Raw genomic sequence first — 16903 nt, forward strand, 5'->3', positions numbered from 1 at the left:
GCTATTACAAGCTAACAGACACCTCCTGTTCGCCATTTCTGCTTGTTGTCCAAACTGACAGGTGGAGGGGCGTAGTTATGTTAGCCATGCCTAATACTTCAAAATCACATCATTGAGAATTTAGCAAACAGGAAGTGCATTTTCAGATTTTAATTTTACATTACAAGAGCGAACAATTTTTTTTTCCTTTGACATGCACAGATGAACTGTTCACCACAAAACTGGTAACAAAATCATAAGGCTAGTTTTGATTTCATTTGTACTTTAAACAAAACAAGTCAGATCTTCTATTTTTTTTATCTCTTTCAGATCAGCTGACTTGACCGCTCAGTAGGCCCATGCAGGACACCCTGGAGCCTGTCCGGACCCCGGCCCAGAGGCCTATCCTCACTGGTGGGCATGCTGGGGTGCCTGATGCCTCCAGTGGATCAGGAATAGAGCCACTCTTTCCACAGCCTCGGCAACTGAGAAACAGCAGGCTCGACCCGCTGACTCAAAGGAAAGGTCTCGGACTAAACAAGGAGTGACTGCACTGTGCTGTCCTGTGTATCCAAACAGATGCGTTGAAAAGCGAACTGAGAATCACTGGACGCTGATGTGAAGGATGCATCAGCCGAATAACAGACGCGTGAGGAAGAGTATTTAAGGTATGCCGCTGACGTGCTTTCGACACGCTCTGGTTTTCGTTCTCAAAAAACACTATGCGAAATGGGACGCAATGGATGTGAAGGTTATGTTTAAGTTGTTATAAACTGAAGTTGAAGGTATGTATGATAGAATATTAAAACACTAACTATTACTCAGCGACACATTATGAGCTCATATTGAAGGTACGTCTAGTTTCAAGACCCCAAATATAATATTACACTGTTTTCAAGGATTGTTTCACATATGGCGAGACCATGAGGTGACCTCTGACCATCTGCACCACTACATCAGTGTTGCCTAGTAGCATTGATATCTATATAAGGGTGAAGTGATCTACATAAATTCAGACACTTGGATTCAGCAGACACAGGTGTGCCGTCGGCCAGGTGTTTGTATGGCCTCTGTTGCTAAGCTCCAGATGAGTTCATCGGTAACACAGTGTCCTTCAGTGCCATATGAAGTATGTTTGACACAGAGACAGGCTCAGTTTGAGCTCGAAAGGTTTTGATGGGACAAGCTTTATGTCGTTATTTTTGCTGACTTGACTACGTGTGTGTTTTTGCATGAGAGAGAGAGAGAGAGAGAGGAGAGAGAAAGAGAGAGATGACACAGGTGGATCAACAGATCAAATAAGACAAACAGTGATTATAGTGAGTCTTTGAGCCGATAGGATTAGATGTGCTTCTGGAATCAAAAAAAAAAAAAAAAAATAGAACATTCTGTCATTATTTACTTCGTGGCTTTCCAAACTCAAACGATTGGCTCTGTTGGAAACAAAAGCAATTTTAGCTAAATCTTTGCTCTTTTTCCATACAATAGAAGTGAATGGTGAACCTAACTTTTACAGTAAGTGGCAGATTTGCCGAAATTGATTTCCAGAGGGTATTTTGTGTTGCTGTTAATTTGGCATTGATGTTGTAGTTCCGCTGACAAAGCATATCAGCTCATTATGTTATAGCATACTTCCCTTTACAGTATGTGAAAACTGGAAGTACACTCATTACACAGTACATATTTCACAGGTTTAGAATAGCAGTAGACGAGAAGTACACAGAAGTACTTCCACCTGTATTTCTGCCCCTTTTCATGAATTGTTAGGTCATTTAGCCTCAAGCTGCTGTTGATTTACAGCCTTCACAGTATAAAAGACTATTTCCACCATGAAATTAAAAAAAAGTAAATCAAAGGCACTCTGACAAGTTTACATCTCTTTTTTGTGTATAAACTCAGAATTATGATACAAACTCAAAAAATGGGTGTATATCACTCAACAAAAGTTTACAGTTGAAGTCAGATTTATTAGCCCCCCTGTTTATTTTTCCTGCAATTTCTGTTTACCGGAGCGCAGATTTATTTCAACACATTTCTAATCATAATAGTTTTAATAACTCGTCTTTAATAACTGGTTTATTTTATCTTTGCCATGATGACAGTAAATAATATTTGATCAGATATTTTTTCAAGACACTTCTAAATAGCTTAAAGTGGCATTTAAAGGCTTAATTAGGGTAACTAGGCCGGTTAGGGTAATTAGGCAAGTTATTGTATAACGATGGTTTGTTCTGTAGATTATCGGGGAAAAAAACAGCTTAAAGCAGCTAATAATTTTGTCCTTCAAATTGTTTTTAAAAAATTAAGAACTGCTCTTATTCTAACCAAAATAAAACAAGTAACTTTCTCCAAAAGAAAAAATATTATCAGACATACTGTGAAAATTTCCTTGCTCTGTAAGTCATCATTTGGTAAATATTTAAAAAAGAGAAAAAAACATCCAAGGGGACATAATTCTTGTTTTAACTGTATGTCTTAAAATTTTAACATCTCAGACATGATATAATTCTGTGGTGGAAACAAGCATCTATCAGGTCAAATTTTCCCAGTTTCAATTTAAATTTACAGGTGCAGTACGTGATTTGCCAAAATCTTATCCGTTAGCATAATATCTTTAAAAACACAATCCCTCCCCTGCCTTCCACAGCTACGCCTTCTGAAATCTTGAACGTGCACCCTAGTGACATCACTTGTAGAAGAAGCACAGCTCAGCTCTCTCCATGTGGCTCTGCAGTGAGCACCGCTTGGGTTAAGATGATGGTAGACAACCCACTAGATTAAGTCTAGAAAACTTTATAGTACTTTATAACAGCCGACTACAATTCTGAATGAAAAACTGTATTATATCTAGCACATTTTCAGTTGTATAGCAAGCAAAACTTGTCATAATGTACAATATTTCATGCATGCAAGGACCACTGATCTCACTCTCTCACGTGCTTTGTCCTAAAGCGACTATGCCAAGCAAGCCATATGCAAGCCACATGCTGTCATTCTTACAAGCTATTTCAGACAGAATATTCAGAGTAGCGCGGTTAACAATATAGGAAGTGTGTCACAGTTTATCATTGTTCAAAAATGAACCAATGTGAATATAAAACTTCACCTCCCTGCTGCAGGCTAGTCAGATTAGAGCTATTTACTTATGTTTTGTTGTTAAACTAAATAAAAATAATTTTTTTACATCGACATTATCGATGCTGTAAAAGGCCTTATGAAATTGAAAATAGTCACATTAATCTTTCGCTGGAAGATTTCAGTGGCTGAACAACACTTCTGTGCATAGCATATAACCCATTCCTAAGAACACAACATCAGATTTGTGTGACTAAAACAATTTAAAATCAACATTACCTGTAGCAATACTTCAGCCTCCAACTCCAATATTGAATCAGGACTTTAAAGTTTTGATTCAACATTTGTTGTTACCGCTGTAACTCTTGTGCAGCAGCAAATGGCAGATTTGTCTGCATGAGCAGAGGTGCGCAGATGTACAAATCTACATTTGTTGACAGACAGTTTGGGCTACTTATCCAAATTATCGGCCTGGAAATATTTAATTGGATGAACATTTTTTTTAGTCTTATGCTTTTCCAAACTTATAAAAATACATATAAATATATTTAGATCATTTCATTAATCATTAGTATTGGAATGTGAAGAGACTTTTAACCTGCACAACTAAAAATGTTTCTGAAGACAATCACCTGCTGCACTTTTAAGTACTACTTTTGTTGTTGTTGCTGAGCTATTACACTTTGTTCCCATTTACTTCCATTACATGGAGAGCATACAAACATCATCATACACAAAAAGTCAAACAAGGAATAAGTGAATGTATAGATGAAATCAGCTAATGATGCTAATATACTGAAGCATGTCTGTCATCTGAAGCCTGTAGCTTTGCAAACATTTGCCGGTTGTCATCGTCATTATTCTAATCCAGTGCCAATAATTCTGCTCTCATCTGTTTGATGATATGATGCACATTTAGTGCTGGTCAGTGGGTGAATTGGGCCATGACAGTTGACCCAAAAATGAAAACTTTTTCATAGTTTACTAACTCGCATATTGTTACAAACCTTTATTTATTTATTTCTTCTTTGGCACATCAACTTTTGTATTTTCAGAAGGTTTTTTTTCCATTGAGTGACAAAAATGTCTGATTGCTAACACCCTGAAGGATGCCCTTTTTTATTATTAATTTTTACCTTTAATTCTAAGCAGAATTTCACTTCACCAGAGCCTCACTTGAGATATTTATGATATCTGTAGTTTTATTGATTGGTGGTATTATTACTAAAGTGTTTGTAATATCATTTGGCAAAATCATTGAGCACACATTATTTGACTTGCGAGCAGCAGCAGCCGTATCAACACAATTTCTTGTGCAAACATCTTTACGTAACATAAGCTTTGCGAAATCACAAGAGGTGTATTGAAAAAACTGATGACTGGGCCTTCAGAAGATATTGCCAGTATTTACTGCTGTAACCTTGTCATTGCTGTATTGACTGTAGCCATATGAATGTTTTTGGCTGATGCCAGGTCTACTTGAGGAAGAGGTGTACATTTATACTGTTTGCTGATTTAGCTACAGAATTCATGTCAACTATGTTGTGAATTTAAACACACAGACAAATGTTTATTCCTAACACAAATGTTTCAATGTTTTTCCCCCTCGGAAATGTATGAATACGCAATGTGAGGTTTTTAAATATGTTGAAATTAGGTTGTGTGCAGTGAGCAGATCATCTCAGTGTCTCAGGGTTGCCAGTAAAAATAAGCTTGACCCATAAAACTGAATATTAAACACCAAGGGATCCTGACTGGAATATCTGGAGAACATTTGTTAGCTGAAAAGCATATTTCTGATAGAAATAAAGTATTACATTAAAAGTATTCATAGTGTATTTTTAAACAACTGGATGTAGATGTGAACTTGCTTGAATTTGAGCGAGGTTTTTTTGAAGAATGTGACATCTAGAAATATCCCATGATTCCTTCATCACACTCTTTCACTTGCTGTGCATTGAAAAACCTCAACAAACGCACTACCTAGCTAGCATGAACTTATGGACTTTTCAGAAAGATGTACACTGTGTGTTCGATATTTCCTGATTACTAGTATTAAACTGTGATTGTGTCATTTTGAAATGTTTAGGATTCGCCCCCATTTTGAAGGTATTAAACTGAAATCTGTTGATCTCTATCGCCCCCATGTGGCCACTGTATTTCTATAAGCACGTCACATCCGTAATGTTTCATGGGAATCTGCATAATGTCTGTGGAATATTTAATTTAGAAAAGTTGTTTTTGTCTTTGTAACTGCTGATATTTTACCTTACAAAGTAAACGATATTTAAATGATGCAAGAAAATTAATGAGCTGTCCTCTTCATTTGAGCTGAAACGGGTATTTTCTGTTATTAATGTGTATATCAAATTTAGAGAAGCTACAATTTCCCTTAATTTTGAGGTTAGTTCACCCCAAAATGAAACTGTTTGACTTTCATTATTCTGCTGAATATTGAAGAAGGCATACTGAAAAATGCTGGAAAGATTTCATAGTAATTTTTTGTCTCTCTACTATGGATGTCAATGGCTGCTTTTCTCAGAATATCTCATTTTGTGCTGTGAAGTGGAGAAAATACACATTTTTCTCATTTATCAATGTTAATCAGGCACTTTGTGCTAATTTCCTAATTTTCTGACAAAACCAATTTCAGGCAGCTTAATTTAAGTGTTCACTGACCACAAGATTGTAAAATGTTTTAAAGTGACTGAAACTCTCAGGCTGTCCAGATGAAGACACCCTTTCACAGCAAGAGAAGTCCACTCTTCTGTGACCAAACCATCATCAGTGGAATGAAGCAGAAGACTAGACTAACCTCTGCTAAAGAGCATTTTGTGTGAACAGAGAACTTGTCCAAACTTCAATTTAGTGATGAAAACAAGTTTCCAGAGAAAGTAAAAAAAAAAAAAAAAAGTGAAAGGGGGAGGTTAAAGGGATAGTTCACCTTAAAATGAAAATTTACTTTCAAACATTTAGTTTCTTTATTCTTTTGAACATAGCAGAAGCTATTTTGAAGAAAGCCGAAAACTTGACCACTGACTTCTAAATAGAAGGAAAATCAAATACTATGGAAGACAATTTTTCCAGCTTTCTTCAAGATATTGTTTAACGTAAGGAACTCATTTTCATTTTTTGGTGAACTAGCCCTTTAAGTGTTAAGGTTTGGTGGTGTTTTCTGAAGCAGGAGTGTGGCCTCTTATAAAGCTTCATAGCAGAGGGAAGCAAATGTTTACGGGATCGTAGTGTCCATCATAGTTGTTTCAAAAATTGCAGTTTACATAGGAGGAAATCCAGGTAATCAAAATCCAGCCCATACTAATTAAGACTGCTCTGTAGGGCTGCACAAAATGATCATTATAATAATGCTGAAAATAAATGCTGAGGTTTTCACTCATTCAAAGTGATTTAAGGAAACCATTTGCACCTTATTTTTTTTGGTCTAAATTAGATATGAAAACTATACCTGTTTATTTCAATATCAATAAATATATTTAAATAAATATAAAAATAGAATTTTTATAGGGAAATGTTATAGTAGGTTGGTGAATCATTATCACTATACTTCACCTTATTGCATAATTTTCTAATATTGTGCATCCCTGTAGTACTTGCTTGTTTTTCTATGTAATATAATAGGGGGAAATGCAATTGTCAGATGCTGTGTTAGTTGCTGTGCAAGGGCCTGAACACTTCCTACTTTATATTTTGTCTGCTGAAAACTTTTACCAGACATTTTACATTCATTGCTAATCATCGCTCTTCTAATACAATGGTAAAGATACAACTACAGTACAATTCAAAAAGTAAAAACAAAAAGCTCAGCTCTTGTCTTGGTTTATTAATTCATTCAAAAACCTTTTAACATTGTAAAGGTGATCTTTAACACTGTTTCCCAAAACACCAGAAATCTCAAATCAACTCAGTCAGTCAATCAATCAATCTTAGGGTTTCCACACAGTCAGTCAGCAAATAAACATTCACACATAACCGTTGGCAGACTGTCTCGCATGTTAAACAGAGACAAAAAAAATTCCATTAAGTGCTGATTCCTAAAATAACAGTATGGACCTTGAGAACTAATGTTGTCAAAGTAATATTTCCATAAATAAAACTAGAAAAACAAATGTTCTTCATAAATTGTCTAGTATAAGGCTTCATCAGATTCAGAGTCGGGGCAGCGTAGATCAGGCAGTAGACTGGACCGATGTCGATCATCAACGAGGAGAAGAAAATAAAAAAAGAGAAAGAAAAGAAGCCCAGCAACGCAAAGTTCATCCTGGGAGTTTTTTGGACACTTGCTCTGGTGGAAGCAGAACCGTTTTGACCAACAGTACACATGCAGAAGCCCACTGTTCATTCACAGGAGATCTCGGTAAAGCAGACTCCAGAGGCACCATGGGAATGATGAAATGTAATCTCTACCTGCTCGCTCAGAGGCCTGTGTACTTCTCTCTTGGTTTCCCGCCCTCAGAGAATTCTGGGTCCTCTTTGAAGCCATGGATTGCAGAAACAGTCTGTTTTCAGCTAGTAAACTGTCTCCCCTGGCCAAACCCTGCCTGGCTGTACTGGTGCCCACCTTGCTGGAAGAACTGCTCAAACTGCCCGCCCTGGTTAAAATTCTGCCCTCCTCTTCCACCCCAGCCTCCTCCCTGCCCAGTGCCTCTTCCTCCACCTCCTCCTCCCCGTCCTCTTCCTCCACGACCTCCTCTTCCACCTCTCTCCTGGTGTCGTCCTCCGTCCTGATAGTAGCCCTCGTGCTGGTAACCGCCACCACCGCCCTGGTAGCCGCCTCCTCCTCCTCCACCTTGGTAGCCAGGTCCTTGTTGGACTCCTTGGTAGCCTCCTCCTTGGTATCCTGACCCTTGTTGGGCTCCATGGTAGCCACCTCCGCCACTGCCACCTCCTCCTCCGTAACCCCCTCGATATCCTCCGTCCTGGTAATGACCTTGGTATCCGTCCTGCCAGTTGCCCTGGGCTTTGCCTCCCCGGTGGTCTCCTCTCCCACCTCTGCCGCCTCCACCACCTCCCCTGTCGTGACCTCCTCGGCCTCCCTGCTGCTGATCGTAACCCCCTCGTCCTCCACCTCTTCCTCCTCCAGAGTAATACTGGCCTCCTCCACCGCCACCTTGTGGACCGTCTTGGCGTTTCTGCCATGTGGGCATCTCTGGAGGTGGGGGTTCGATTTCATTGGGTCTCCCTCCTCGATCAGGAACACGACCCATCAGAACCTGGTAAATGTAAGAATAATAGTGGTATTTAAAGTTTGGTAATTCAAAATAAATAAATAAACTAACATATGTATAAATAAGATTTATGACATTATTCAAATTAGTTTGACCTCCTGTATTAAAAAATATACATGTATTATAAACCATGCTCATCAAAGAATCTAGGGGGGAAAAAGTTATACAAAAACATTAAATGGCACAACTGCTTGCAACATTAACAATAATAATGAACATTTCTTTTGGAGATTCTTATTCATCAACAAATTTTGTGAAAACCAAGATATGATGTGCAATCATTTAGTAGTTTGGTGTAAAAAAAAGAAGAAAAAAAAGAAGAAGAGGTCAATTAAAATTAATGCTTTGATTCAGCAATGATCAACATTAATAATAATAATAATAATAATAATATTAAATCTTATGCACTACTTATTCTTTGTGTGAACTACTTATTTTTGTGGAAAAAAGTGATGCACTTTGATCCAAATTTTGAGGTAAAATTAAGCTTAAGAAATAATATTTGTTTTTTTTTTTATTCAGCAATAATTCATTAAATTGATCCAAAGTGACAAATTGTTTTGTAATATTATGGATGTGTTTACATTAAATAGGGGCTGTTATTTTTAACTTTCTGTTCTTTACAGAATCCTTAATAAAAGCATGGTTCCAACCAAAATATTTAACAGTAAATCAATAATAATAGCATCAATAACAATTTCTAATACAGAAATAATAATGCAGCAAATCAGAATATTTGAATAATTATGTGACTGAAGACTAGAGTAATGGATGCTAAAAATTCTGCTTTCCCACAAGAATAGTTAAAATTAATATATCAAAATAAAAACATTTATTTTAAACAACATTTCATAATATTATTATTCTTAACATACAATATGCAATCTTGGTGAGGTTTCGTTAAAAAAAAATTAAATAATATAATAATAATATTATTATTAGATAGGCTAAATGAAAGCATTTAGGCTTTTCTGTCAAATATAATGATGATGGAAAGTTTCTGTGGGACCTTAATGCTTTCTTAGGTTATTAATAAAGGTGTTTTCTGTCACTGTATGTTAAGCTGCACAATTAAACATTAAGAGTGTGATCTCAATTCAAACCCACGCAACATATGGATAAATGATAATGATTTGCATACAGTATGTTAAATAATCCTTCGAATTACTGCATTCAAATATTCATTTGATCAAGGGAGATTCAGTTTTTACACTTTTTAGTTTGTTACAAACAATTAAATAAGACAGAAGTACTGGGAGAACAGTTTATAGTTCAGATATAAACACTGATGTTTCTGGTAAAGATTAAAGTCACCATATAATGGAACTTGACGCAGGTGAATGTTGAAGCAATTTGATGTTTGATGTTTACAACCATCAAAATTAAGTCAATGAATAGGTTTTCAAAAAAGATCCACCTATAATGAAACATGAAGAGTTATGTGTGAATTGGTAAATCACTAATTTAACATAAATATAATTTGTTGTACAAGATGTTAGATTTCTATATTTTGCATTATCAGCAACAGTAGCAAAGATCATTTTTCGTATTGAATATTTTTCCTTTTTTCAGCTGGTTATTTCTTGATTTTTATTTTTATTAAAATTACAGCTTATAAGTTCTGTTTGTTAAACCAATTGTTTTGCAGTGACATTTTTATATAAATAGAAAGAAATTACATTTGTCTGAAAAATTGCCAAATCCATGACTCAAAAACCACAGTGTGATTCAAACATTGAGATTTGTGATCCATTACACCATTATTTGATAGACAGCCAGACAGATGAACGGACGGACAGACAGACGGAAAATAAAACAACAAAGGTCATTCTAAACTAGCCCACCTTGTTGATGGCACAGGCTGTTTTCTCCCTGGTGTGGCCACTGCTGGTTCTCAGGATCTTTGATAAATCTTCTCTAGCAGCAAACAGGTGAGCCACAGACACTCTGGTTTTTGTGGCCAGTGCCACACGAAGAGGCTGGTATACTTTCGAAAGTTTATCAGCATGCGTCTGAAAATAATTACAATAAAACTTCGTCCCTTTCATTTAAGGCACATTTTTTACTTGGTCTTTTAGCTTAATTGATATAAATGTGACACTTTGTTTTATATTATAAAAGAGAGATCCTGATACCTTGGCTCTTTCTGACCAGCCAAAAGACTGAACAGTCACATCCAGTCGTTTCAACAACATTTTCCTTCTGACTTCATACTCATTCTCAAGTGCTTGGTTAATTGCTTCAATTTTCTCCTGTAGATACAAAAAGTCCCATCAATGTATGTAATGCTATAGTCAAAATAATATTGAAATCAAACATTTTCTAGAGATTATATAAGATAACATTTAAATCCCAGCTTACCCAGTGTACAGGGCCCAGTGGTTTCTTCATAAGAGGTTCTCCTATATGAGATGGAGGGACCTTGGCCAATGCTTCCTTCAGCTGTTGGAGAAAACATACAGTAATATATTATTAATAGACTGTTATGCTATCTTGGATTGGTGCATTGTAGTGTTTATTTATAAGAATTTTCTGTCACAGTTACAAGCATGTGCCCTGAATAGCATCGTAAGTATTAAAAATAATAGTTTAAAAAAATTGATATAAAGAAAGTCACTAACAACTGAAATGGAAATATGAACTAATTTACTAAAGCTAAAACAGAATTTACCAACATGAACATACTAAAATTAAATCAGAAACTGAAAAAGGAAAACAAAAAGGCATTATTAAATCTTAATAAATACTACCATACACCAAAAAAAGCATTCTGATGAGAATAACTCCCAAGTTCAGAGGTTTTACTGTATTATTGTACTTTACTCTTACAATTACGTGTGCGGACTCATGACATGCATAGTAATATAAATCAGCTGAGAATAAATCTCACCTTTTTCTCAATACCACTGAAGAACTGGAACATGGTGATGTTGGATGGAGGTTTGGACATGCCCAGAGCCATACAGATGCCCTTCAGCTCCATGAACACTTTACTGCCTCCCGTCTCCTGCACCTTCTTCTGAGGCTGATTCACCACGATCATCCTGGATGACTCCAGCTCAGAAATCAAGAAGCCTGGAAGGATGGTATATATATCAATCAGATTTATGGAGATCTTGAGCTAATTTTATTTTGTATTATTTTTAATTAATCACTTCGCATTTTAATTTTAGCTAAAATAGTTGTGGATAGAAAGACAGACAGACAGACAGACAGAAAAAACTACATTTGCAAAAAATATATATTTTAAATGTACAGGAAGCTTTTTTCTCAACAAGAGGAAATGTTTTAATTATAAATGCCATTTAGAGCCTAGTATTTTTCTTAGCAAAAACAACGCAAGACAGTCAAGCAGTTTATGAACACTCAACACCCAATGTGAATTATTAGACTGGGAGTTCTTAAAATTAAATTCAGTCGTATCTAAATATAATTTAAGATTTATTAAAATTCAGTTTATATTAAATATATTTTCTGTTCATTAAAATGTATGACCCTGGGTGTATTAACCATTTATTTTGAATCTACAATCTTTTGTAAGTGATTTGTTTTTATAATGAAATGGGATTAACATTTTCTAATATGTAATTAGAAGCAAAGTTCCTAATTAAAAAAATTAAAATCTAAAAAAATAAAATGACAAAATAATGGCCTGCACTGTAATCCTTTTAATGTCATCAAATAATTATTGTTCTAAATATGTCTACGAAGATTTAATCAAAGGTTTTATTGAATGACATTTTGGCAGGTGTTTTCTGTAAAATGTGTAGAAAATACATGATAGTCAATTATAAAAGTGTTTCTAGCCACATGTCTGATGTCACTTGTTTTTATGATTATTGTGTCGGCTTTGACCTGTATGCATGCAGTAATTCATGTACACTGTTCTGATAAAGTTTTTATTAATTTGCTTTGTGTTTTAGTCATTTTTGAATATAAACTAAAAATAATTAATAATTACATATGAGTAACACAGCCTTGACAAATAGCTGACATTTATCAAAGTAGTATTATTTAATATTACTTTCAGTTAAACATAGCATGATTAATCGAAAAAAGGTCACAATCTCAATTCGACCTCTTACAAAATCTTAATCCAGCATTTCAACAATTCAGCCAATTACATTTTCAAGTTCATGAGAGAAGCGAAAACGTAGTCGCACAAGCCTTCACATTGTTTTACATATGTTGCTAAGCAAATAAGGTACCTCGAAATGGTGTTGAAAGAGTCACATACTGTATTTCTAAGGTATAATTCACCTAAAATGTAATTTCTGTCTTCATGTAATGATGTTTTCGCGACTGCAAAAATCACACGGGAGCTGACACATGCCCATGTCTACTTTAGTGAACAGAACCTACATAGGCTGTAAATAACAGACAGTAAAGTTCTAAAATAACATTCAGTTTGTTGCACAGAGCTACACAGATAGTATGATTTGTATGTGTGATTTTTTCCCCCTCAAAGGCACAGCAGTCATGGCATGAATCGCACTCAGCAGTAAAAGTGAAACTGAAAGCTAAACATTATATAAATAATCATATCGCATTTTAGAGTTATGATTACGACAAGTATTTGACTTGTAACTGTCAGTATAACTACTCTATCCTATATAATGTTGAATATAATGCAGGAGGAAATCTGATAATGACAAATGTCTCATTTTATCAGTGAAAAAAAAATGGTCTAATAATCTTGTCTATGACAAATGACAAGCATGTGTCTTAAACATAATAATTCAACATTAGAACTATTTATAGTTGTGAATTAGCATCCAGGATAAATTTAAAGAGCCCCTATTATACATTAAAAAGGGTCATATTTTGGTTTTATGTGTCTCAAACAACATGCTGATATGAATGCAAGGTCAATACACACTTTCATGGTCTTATAATATGCATTTATTTTTAGCAAATTATCCCAGCGATATGATATGATTCATTCAGCGTTTCATTTGTTCCCAGAAAGTAGAGAAAATAACACTAACTTTCCCACATACTTCCAATAATATCCAGCAAAGCACAGCGTCTTCATGACTTGATCCAACTGGGATCTGTTTGTCTTCCTTTTCTTTGCTACTGTATTAATGGGCGGGACCTCAGGTTTAAATTTTCCCGGGTTTGCGCAAGCAACAATTGGGCGGGGCTTAGGTTATGAACCACAATGAGTTGACTCTTTTATAACCGAATCAATAGTTTTAAACACTGTCCACTTTCAGATTTAAGCCTCTGCTGGACAATTGACTTCACTGTTCACTTCACTGTTACAGACTACATGGAAAGTCGTTTTCAAAAACCCATAATAAGGGCTCTTTAAAGGGCCATGAAACCCCCTCGTTTCAGCAGGGTGTTTTCACACCTCTACTTTGGAAAAAGTCAGAAAAGTGGGCGTGTCCAGCTCTGTTTAGGGGGGAGTGTCGGAGGAACTAAAGTGGGAGGGTGTGGGAGTGTCTATTTGGGCGCGCGCGAGTTTCAGAGTCAAAATTCACACACACAGTAGAAAGTGATGGTGTTTAACCTACATGGACATCTGTAGTCGAATTATTTGCCAAATTATTAAATGGTGGACTTTAACTGCAGTTTGGCTCTTTCATTAAGGGAATTCATTCATGCCCCTCACGACAAATGAGATATTTGATTCGAGGAACTGCTCTAAGCGTGTATTTTTCATGCAATGTTTGATACCGCACGGCGAGTGAGAGAATAAAAACCCTCTGCATTTCCCGGAAACTTAGATGCACACGGCAGGTAGCGTCAGAAAGCCGCGTGTGTTATTCCGGTCACTAAATGCGGTAAAAACCCTACACGAGGTTAAAGTTTGGTTGTGGTGCTAACGTGTTTACACTCGGTGCAATAGTTTGTTAGATACGAACAAACTGAATAAACAAAGAGCACTGGTCGCTCACTTACCAAATCTGTAGAGACAGGACAATCACCAGCAACTACTAGAGCCGCGTCTTTATGAAGAGAATACTACAAGCGAATCCGGATCTCAGCGTTTGCAGATGAGAACAGCTCTCAGGTAAACAATAATCCTCCTTAGACACGTAAGTTATTGTTGTCGAGCGTCACGTACACTGTTAATCCACACGTGACTCTGAGCTCTCACAGAGAGAAATTGAAAACGAAACTTAACTGCAGCAAACTAGACGTGCAGAAGACGTGATAAGACACACTCTGGCACAGACGCCCAGTCTGCACGCTGGAATACAACGCTATTATGTCATGACCGTGACGCAGCTTAAAAAATTTGTTTCAAACCGGAAGTACGAATTTGCTTGAAATAATGCAAAAACAACCAATTTACACTTTTTAGTGAAATATAGGTGTCCTTATAGTGTTTTTAGCAGTGTGGGACACATATACAACTGTCAACAGCTCAAAAAATGTGTTTTGGTGTTTCGTGACCCTTTAAACTCTAGTCAAGTCCAGCATTCCAAGTCTATACAAAATGTAGCATTTTAACCAACAGTAGACCTACACATAAGACTTAAAATTATTGTTGTTGTTTTACCATGTTTGAGAAATAACAATCATAATAGCCTACTCATAATAACCTTAATTTTACATCTACAGAATCCTGAGAAAATTGTGATCTTGATTTTAAGCAAAAAAAAAAAGTGATTCTGATTTTAGCCAGAATTGTGCAGCCCTAGTTAAACATACCACATTTCACAAAATAATGTATCCCACGTTCTAAACAACCACATAAATGATCAGAACCTTTTTGCTGTTTACATACTTAACAGTAAGACGCAGTTGTTAGCATTCAGCAGACGTTTGGTGACCTCTCCCGTGGTCAGAGCAGGATACGGACAGCACAGCTCAGCTAAAAGACCACTCATCTCCAGCTGAAACCCCTCCGCCTCGCTTGGACCTGCAAACACCACACCCAAATCCATCAGGCAAATCCTACATATTTTAATTCTGCAGAAACACAACCTAAATGACTCTTCTTTGGTCTGATTGAGTATATGATGTGCGCAGTATCAAACTCACAGTTGGTCGCCTGCACATTCTCCTCTAGTTTGCAGTAGAGTTTCAGCTCAGACACAAGCCACGCACACAGTTTGGTGAACTCTGGAGATTCAGCACCACCAGTCACAGCTGTCTCAAGAGTTCCATCCTCTAGAAGTGGACCCTGGTATCTGCAAACACACATTCAGTTTGACTATATTTGCATTTTGAGAGGGTTTCCTGGATCATGCTGCACTTCTATTTGGGAGAATGTGAACTGACCAGTGTTGTGACACTGCAAAACGTAACTGCTTATCTCTGATATAGATTTCTAAAGCTGAATGTGTTAAGTCAATAATAGACATTATACAGCAATTAGGTACAGTCATCAAATAGCATTAAAAATACATTACATAAAACATCCAAAACCCACCCATGTTTGTCAGTTCTGCACTGATTCTAGAACAGTCTATGGACTTGATAATCTTGTAAACTCGTCTGACACAGCAGTGGTGACAGAGGTGTGTTCGTTTAGGCTATGATGATTCAGGCTATTTCTGGCGCTGGCGATATTTGAGATATTTAAGCACTGCTGGGCAGGGCTGCACGGCCCAAATCAGAACATTGATCACAGAAATCACGCTGTCAAATACATGTGCCAGTAGCCCAGGCTCTGAAATGACCTGACATACAACAGATCTCGACTACTGAGGGTTACAAAACGTTTGAAAATAACAGCTTAAAGCAGATGTAAACTACAGACGTTGAGAATAAGAGAAGCGGATCTGGGTGTCAGACCATGCAGAACACCCGGCGAACCAGAGCACGCGTGCTAATGATCACATTTGTGCCGTAAACCAAAATATAAACCTCTAATAAGACAACAGAAACACATATTATAAATGGGGACTTCATTCACATACCCCAGGTCCTCCAAAGAGTCAAGAATATCAGTAACTTCCATTGTGAATCACTCCCTCTAGCAGCCGTAACGACTGCAATGCTAGGTTGGCATAATGGGGCCCTCGTCTCAGCACTTTAAGCTGACCAAATATATGCCGGAATATATTTCTAAAACTCTAAACCATCTCTGTCTAAACAACTAAATCCATGTTTATGTTTCACGCGATATTCTAAAGATATAAAAAGACAAATAAACACAAATAACTATTTATTAAATCATGAAATAAAGCTGTATTTTAATATGACATTTTATAAATATCGGAAAAAACCCATATACACGAAATAATGCAGACTACAATGTTTCCATGTAAATCCAAAACCAGAAAAACCTGAACCAAATCGAAAAAAGTCAAGATAAATGTTTTTTAAAAAAAGGCCAAAATAAATAAATAAAAATTTGATAAAAACAAACATGAATTAGTAAATAAACAAACAAATAAATGATGTGCTATGAAATGTAACTTTAGGATAATGGTACCTTTTCGATGATCTTATATCTTGGGTAATTTAATTATTGGCATAAAAAATATTGAAAAATATTTGTTGTGTCTATGATGAAGTGTAGAAATTGTACAAACTCGAAATAAAATAAAGTGAAATATATAAAATTAATAGAATCTAAGCAAAAAAATCTAAATTATAAATTTAACAGTTTCAATTTTGTGTGAATTAGTCATTTTGCCTTT

At 36.1% G+C, this 16903-nt stretch overlaps 2 protein-coding genes across 8 annotated transcripts in view; one reads left to right on the forward strand and one right to left on the reverse strand.

Annotated features, from left to right (window-relative positions):
• Nucleotides 1–5361, forward strand: part of rasgrp3 (RAS guanyl releasing protein 3 (calcium and DAG-regulated)) — an 83458-nt gene extending 78097 nt beyond the window's left edge. For 4 of the 7 annotated variants that reach the window (XM_073927357.1, XM_073927355.1, XM_073927356.1 and 1 more), the window contains one exon: nt 310–5361. In XM_073927357.1, the coding sequence (XP_073783458.1) occupies nt 310–318 (9 nt within the window). In that variant the 3' untranslated portion in view covers nt 319–5361. 7 annotated transcript variants of the gene reach the window in all.
• Nucleotides 5362–6872: 1511 nt separating this feature from the next.
• fam98a (family with sequence similarity 98 member A) lies at nt 6873–16281 on the reverse strand. The gene is made up of 8 exons (XM_021474366.3): nt 16178–16281; nt 15297–15445; nt 15040–15174; nt 11188–11372; nt 10659–10739; nt 10433–10549; nt 10142–10309; nt 6873–8282 (listed from the first exon to the last, which is right to left on the reverse strand). The coding sequence occupies exons 1-8, from the start codon at nt 16216–16218 to the stop codon at nt 7575–7577; spliced, it is 1584 nt and encodes a 527-aa protein (XP_021330041.1). The 5' UTR covers nt 16219–16281; the 3' UTR covers nt 6873–7574.
• Between the last annotated feature and the right edge of the window lie 622 nt (nt 16282–16903).

This window comes from Danio rerio, chromosome 17 (genome assembly GCF_049306965.1).
Source record: "Danio rerio strain Tuebingen ecotype United States chromosome 17, GRCz12tu, whole genome shotgun sequence".
NCBI classification, from domain to species: Eukaryota; Metazoa; Chordata; class Actinopteri; order Cypriniformes; family Danionidae; genus Danio; species Danio rerio.